We start from the raw sequence: 7,273 nt of genomic DNA, 5'->3' as shown, positions 1-7,273 counted from the left end.
AAAGAGATTTGAGTCAGTCTCTGAAGGAGGTTTCTTGTTACTGTTTCTGTGTTTCCAGCTCGCCGTATAGTCTTCGATTGCAGACAGCTCTTACTTTTCGTTGGGGTCCAGTATTCTTCTTAAACCTTGTTCACGTAGGCGACTTTTCTCTCTTTGAGTTTACATATCTTCAATGGTTTCCAAAGCTGGTGAGAGCGAGATGAGAGCAGACAGAGGAGAGATCTTTTCAGTCCAGGAGCAAACAGCTTTCCCGTTCAAAATTCTGTGACCAGTTCAAATTCAAAAAAACCAACAGCCAGCCAGTCATGTGACTGGGGGCAGCACAGTGGTGCAGTGGTTAGCACCGCAGCCTCACAGCTCCAGCGGCCCGGGTTCAATTCTGGGTACTGCCTGTGTGGAGTTTGCAAGTTCTCCCTGTGTCTGCGTGGGTTTCCTCCGGGTGCTTCGATTTCCTCCCACATGCCAAAGACTTGCGGGTTGATAGGTAAATTGGCCATTATAAATTGTCCCTAGTATAGGTAAGTGGTAGGGAAGTATAAGGACAGGTGAGGATGTGGTAGGAATATGGAATTAATGTTGGATTAGTATATAAATGGGTGGTTGATGGTCAGCACAGACTCGGTGGGCCGAAGGGCCTGTTTCAGTGCTGTATAATTCGATGACAGACAAGCATAGTGCCACCCAGCTGTTCAATGGCACAGAGGAATTGGAGGATAACGGTGTTATCAACTGTGTCAAATGCTGCAGACAGGTTGAGAAGGACAAGGAGAGATAGTTCACCATGATCACAGACACATAGGATATCATTTGTGACCGGTATGAAATGTGTGAATTGCCATTCACCAAATGTTAATAAGTGGCCATAAACATTACTGACTGCCAGAAATTATCTTGCAGATTTTACCCCAGATTCTGTTTCGCATTAACTGTCCCTCATTCACACAGATCAACAACACAAATAAAATCTTCGCCACAGTTTCATTTTATTCATCATTTTAACATTTAATCTCTGTTTATATGATCATAATTGAAATTTCTGTTTGGACAATCAGTATCTGAAGCCATTGTATTTTATTCTTTTTAACCTATTTCGTATGCTAGATGCTACCTCGCTCTTTGTCCATCACATCAGCAAAATGGTGACAGTCTTTAGAAATGGACTTTCCCGGATATTGTCCAAGCTGCTCTGTGTTGGCCAACGAGGGACTCCAATGGTTTGATGAAGAGCTGGTGAAGCTGACAAGTTACAGGGCAGGGAGACTCCCAGTGACAGCGGCTGTAATCTGAATGAACCCTCTGGATGGGAGTCCAAACATCTGTCAGCAAATCCTCAGAGCAACAGAATCAAGTTGTTAATTTATTTGAGGGGTTGCAGGGATCATTGGCCCTTTCTCAACCGTCACATGTGAAAAGCTTTTTACACAATGAGGAACTTTTCTGTGAAAAGGCCGCAAGTGAAAGATAGGATGACAGTGGTTTTATTACAAGCTCTACGGGCTGGATTGGATATATTTATTACATCATCATTACCATAAGAAGAGTATAAGTCACAAGGTCAAAGTGCACTGAAGTTTATGGTACTTCTAGCTATAATATTTTGCATGCATTGCTGTTAAAACACACTAAACAGATGACAATCATAATGAAACACATATTTTTCATATTTATTTGGACGTCACTGTGTATCAATATTTCCAGTTAGATTATATAAGAACATCATTTGGGTGATTATAAACCTACTTATTTGGGGAAACTGGTTTAAACTGCCTGCTCAAAGTGGGCGGGGTCCTCACTGACACACATGCACTGGGGTCTGGTGACATCATCAGGCCATGAGTGCGATGCTAACTCTGGTCTGAGCTGGGGAAGCTGCTGCAGCTTTTCCAACAGGATGAAGCAGCTCTGGAGAGAATCAGGATGTCAAGAGACAAGAGTTTTACCTTCCTTTCAGCAGGAATGCCTCACCAGGCCCCAAAATGAAAGTTTAGGGCTTCTCTCATCCACTCCTTCCAAATCATGAGACCCTCCCCGCAGCTCCTTCAAGGCACCTCCCTGCATGGTGTGTGGGCAGGAAGTGAGCTGGTGGCACAGTAATGAGGCTCGGGTTTTAAAATACCCCGGGCTCGATAGTTTCCAATTCTCCTTGCCACTCACCCACCCAAAATCGTTCTGGAATTAAAATCAGGGCACATGTAAAGTTTATTATTGCTTTTAGAACAGTTTCTATAATTCATCAACAATTATTGTTGCTCTGTCCTCAATTATCTCAAATACTCCAAAACTCACTTTAGTTTGTTTCTTTCCACCAACAGCAAAAGGTCTAAAAAGACAGATATAAATGCTGTTTAGTTAATTCACTAGTGTGGTCAATATTCCTGAGTGAAGACAGGGATTTAGAATAACTACAGCAAGATTATATTTTGAAAATTATACACACGAGTAAAATGTTCATTTGAAAGACGGTGAAATCAGAATATCAGTAAAAACATACCCTACCAAACCTGTTTATATATTAGAAAATATCAATGCACTTTTCAAAATTTTGTTTAGTTTTTCCTAGGAAACCTAGATAGAAAGACGTAATTCACAAAGAGCACTGAGATATTCTTCATTGCCGGGATCAAACTGCAAAGCTTTTTCAAAGCATTCAATAGCTTCATGTTTCTCCCCATCCAGCTGGTGCATGAACCCAAAAACACCAAAGGCCTTGCTGTCTCTTGAATTCCTGCTAAGACGTCTTTCTGCTATCTTCTTCAAGTTTTTGCGACAATTTTTCTGTTGTATTGAATCATACTGGACTTTCAGTCCTTCTAGAAAATGGCTGATGGCATTTAATTCCGATCTTTTCTTCAGTTCAAATAACCCAGCCTGTAAACATATTGCCTGCCTGTTTTCTGGACGAATACCTTCCAATTGCAGTAAATAGTTGTAGATCTCCTCTGCTTTGAGATATTCTTCATTTAATAAACAGATTCCTGCAAAATCCAGTTGTTGATAAATAGATGTTAATGGGCGATTCTCAAATGCCTTTTCAAAATGGCACTTGCACAATGTGACCAACTCAGCTTTCTGTTGGAAAGCAGGATTGTGATTACTGCTTGAATATTTGATCAGTTGATATAGTTTTGTTCTGTAACACTGACCTATTTGATAGTGTAAGAAGGTAGAGCATGGGGTAATTTCTAATGCTTTCTTCAACAGCTCCACAGCTTTTACCACATCTCCTACTTTTCTGTAAAATATTGCTGCATAACGAAGCACATATGGAAGGTCAGGGGAGATCTGCAATGCTTGTTCAACTAATTTCAGACCTTCCTCCTTTTGATTGAACTGTTGTAGTTTGAGAGCCAGCAGCACCATGGCTACAGAATGATCTGGATCAAGCTCCAGCACACGTCGCAACTGCTTCACTGATTCACTGGGCCCACGATTCTCTGGGGTACCAGAAAACTCTTCCAGACGAAACAGAACAGTTGCATAGCCAACATTCCATTCAGTATCATCAGGATCTTCCTCCAGAGCCCTTTTAAAACATTCCATTGCCTCTTCATAGTATTGACTAGCAGAACTCAACAGTGACCACCCCTTCTCCCCGTATACATCTGGTGTCATTGCTGTATACTGAGAGCCATTAGTATGTCGCTTACAGATCATCTCCAGCTTGTCGAGGTAGGACTGGACCTCTGTCAGTTGGCCCATGTGATAATATACCCAGGCATAGTTTCCATAGGTGATGATGCTTCTTTTTTCAAATTCATGTTCATGATTCTCTCTCAGAAATTTTTCAGCTTCCTTTAAGTTTTGAATTGCCTCTTCACAGTTGCCTTGCAGACAGTTTACAAAAGCAAGTTGGTTGTAAGACCTAGCTTGATATTTCACACTGGCCTTTATTGAATCTTGTAATCTTTGCTTCATATCATCCAAGTCAATGTTTTCTTTCTGTGGAGCCCACGTGAAGTGACATTGAAGCTGATCGAGCTTCACTTTCAACAAATCCTTCTGTGTATTACTGCAAGAGAGCAAAATACATCAAAATTCATGTCAGACTGGCAGAGGCGGCCCTCCCTTCCATCCAGTTTCTATATGTAAGGGCTGTTCCTGACCCCTGGACTCAAAGACCATGAAAGTTTTGATCACACAAAGATGCCCTCTGCAAAGAGCCCTGCAAAAGGAAATGTTATGACTGCAAAATCTTGGATGTACTTACACTTGTTTCCTTCATGCTGGCTGAAACACTAGGTCCTGGTCAGTTAGACATTTCGCCTAATGCAGAGTAACATTTCAACCACATTCACTGATATGAATAGGAGTACTAGTTGAAGTACTCAATTAGCCTTTTGGTTTACCTAATACATGTCCTTCTCATTCATACATTTCATTCCTCATTAAATTGGGAGTGCTAGTTTTTAAACACTTCCCCTCACATACAGGCAGTCCAAGTAACTCTATTAACTGGGTCGCCAAGCTACTCCTTGACAGGGACCCTACTGACTGTGAACCAGGTCATTCCACACCAACATGCAGCATACGAATATATCCTTAAAGCAGAAAAGAAGGCTCATCACAAAGTTATTTCCCTCAGCATTTTCAAAAGACCATGTTTCATGAATTGACTCTTATCCTGCTGAAAAGCTTCCACCATACCATCCTACAGATGTTAAACCAAGGCATCATTTACCTGTTCCATGGTTCAGGTAGATATTAAAGATTAAATGGCACTGTTTAACGAAAAGCAGGAAATACTATTTTCCAACATTCTCCCCTCAAGCAATACTTGCTAAAACAGAATGAGTGGTCATTCATCTCATTGCTATTTTTGGAAACTTGCTGTGCATTGAGCTTCCGAGGCCATATCCTCTTCATCACAAAGACCACCTACATCCAGCTCTGTAACATCTCCTGACCAGTCCCTGCCTCAGCACATCTTCTGCTGAAACCCTCATCATGCTTTTCTCACCACCAGACTGGATTACTCCAAAGCTTTCCTGGCCAGCTTCCCAGCATCTACACTTGAGCGACTTCAGCTCATACAGAACTCTGCTCCCTGCACCATCCCACTCACCTATCAGCTTTGTGCTCACTGACCTACATTGGCTTCCAGTCCACCAAGGTCACAAATTTAAAAATGTCATCCTAGTGTTCAACACCCTTCATGACCTCACCCCTTCCTATATCTGTAATTTACTTCAGTCCCATAATCCTCTAAGAGCTCTGCATTCCGCGAACCCTGTCCTCACGCTGCACAGAGGCACAGTGATTAGCACCGCAGCCTCACAGCACCAGCGACCTGGGTTCAATTCTGGGTACTGCCTGTGTGGAGTTTGCAAGTTCTCCCTGTGTTTGCGTGGGTTTCCTCCGGGTGCTCCGGTTTCCTCCCAGATGCCAAAGACTTGCAGGTTGATAGGTAAATTGGCCATTAGCAATTGCCCCTAGTATAGGTAGGTGGTAGGGAAATATAGGGACAGGTGGGGATGTGGTAGGAATATGGAATTAGTGTAGGATTAGTATAAATGGGTGGTTGATGGTCGGCACAGACTCGGTGGGCCGAAGGGCCTGTTTCAGTGCTGTATCTCTAAATAAATAAAATAAATAAAGTCAATTCCCAATTTCACCCCACCATTGGTGTCAGTGCCATCAGCGCAGAAAGGCTCAAAACTCTGCAATTCTCTCATTAAATCTCCCAACTTTACTCTCCTCCTTTAAGACTCTCCTTAAAACCTACTTCTTTAACTAAGCTTTTTGTCACCCCCTCCTTCTTTGCCTGGTATCAATTTTTGTCTAAATGCCTTCCTGTGAAGTGCCTTGTTATATTTTACTCTTTAAAGGCACTATATAAATGCAAGTTGTTGTTATCATACAAACTGAGCTGTCACATTTCTCCAGAAAGCAACAGTGACTGTATTTCAAAAGAATTCACTGAATGTGAAGCATTTTAGGATATTCCTGTTGGAAGTGATAAGGTGTTACATCAATGCACATTCCTGTTTAATTCACATTGACACACTTCATCCCTGAGCTATCCCAGTTCAGTCTTGTACTCTACTCCACCTGCCTGTTTGTTCATGTTGGCTCTCTTCTCTCTTCCCCCTCAATCCACGCTGTCATTCTTACCTGCTGCCCCATTTCCTCCCTTTGCCTCTCAGTCCAAACTAATTCACCTGTCTTTTCCCTCCAGTTCATGTGAGATTTCTTCTTCCCCACGTTCCCATTCTTAATTTCAGCAAGAACGTTTCCTTCTCCTACCCACTTTAAGCTGAACTCTTCGCCAACATTTCATGCTGCACTCACTCCCACTCATCACAGTTTATGCTGTACTCTCCCTTTGAGTTATAATTCTGACTGATTCATTTGGTACATATATAATTCTGAAAATCACCATTTTACATTAGTAAACCGCTTCTTGATTACCGTGGTACACAAAGTAAAACTTCTGCTCTTCAATGTCAACGACTTGAGGGCATTTACAGAATACAAGTTTCTCCAACAGTATAAAATTCTAGTTTTACTTTGTACATTCAACAAAGCACGAGTGGAAACTAATTTTTATTTGGATTATTACTGATGTAATATCATAAATTGATCTGCCTTTTGCCTCATGCTTTCTGATAATCGCCAGTCTCAATGCAGCACCATGTACTCTCACTGTGAATAAATAATTCGAGCTCTATGCATTTCAACTGCTTTGTTATTTGTTAGTTTATTTCTGAAAACCAGCTCTTTGTTCAATAGTCTACATGTTAATTTAAATACTGATGGAATTCCAATGATCTTTACCTCATAATGCCGATCAGATGGAAAATGTTGAATTCTTTTTTCAGCTTCACCTTTAGTTCTAATGGTGATTTGATCGAGAAGAGTGTTTGGTGTGTTATGTTTCCAGCTCATTTATACTGTCGCATTATATGTCATTTCCTGAATGTGAATAGAAACTGAACCTAAAATTCAACAGTGAATCAGCGTTTTTTCACAGGAGTGATGTCATTCCAGAAATATGGGGCTGAATTTGCCAGGACAAAAAGGTGAGGGAAACACTGCCTTGGCTCTTTGGAGATTACCATACCCCCACCCCCAACCCCACCCCAGCATAATTTAATGGCGTTGGGGCAATTAACTGCCCGGTGCCGTGTCGTTATCCAATCAAAGGGCTGGTAGCTCGGTAGTATCAGCAGTGCCATTCGGAACAGTACAACACCAGGCCTGGGAACAGGCCCATCGCTGGAGCCCTGGACCCGAGTAAAGTGTGCTTGGGTCGCCAGGGCCAGTCCAGCAGGAC

The 7,273-nt window shown here is 41.9% G+C and overlaps 1 protein-coding gene across 1 annotated transcript; it reads right to left on the bottom strand.

Annotated features, from left to right (window-relative positions):
- Window positions 1-6,881, bottom strand: LOC137380554 (interferon-induced protein with tetratricopeptide repeats 5-like). Its single transcript, XM_068052551.1, has 2 exons — window positions 6,775-6,881; window positions 1-4,009 (listed from the first exon to the last, which is right to left on the bottom strand). The coding sequence occupies exons 1-2, from the start codon at window positions 6,777-6,779 to the stop codon at window positions 2,566-2,568; spliced, it is 1,449 nt and encodes a 482-aa protein (XP_067908652.1). The 5' UTR covers window positions 6,780-6,881; the 3' UTR covers window positions 1-2,565.
- Window positions 6,882-7,273: the final 392 nt, after the last annotated feature.

Source organism: Heterodontus francisci, chromosome 20 (assembly GCF_036365525.1).
Source record: "Heterodontus francisci isolate sHetFra1 chromosome 20, sHetFra1.hap1, whole genome shotgun sequence".
NCBI lineage: Eukaryota > Metazoa > Chordata > Chondrichthyes > Heterodontiformes > Heterodontidae > Heterodontus > Heterodontus francisci.
Note: the sequence above shows the minus strand (reverse complement) of the source record. Positions and strands in the feature narration are given on the sequence as shown.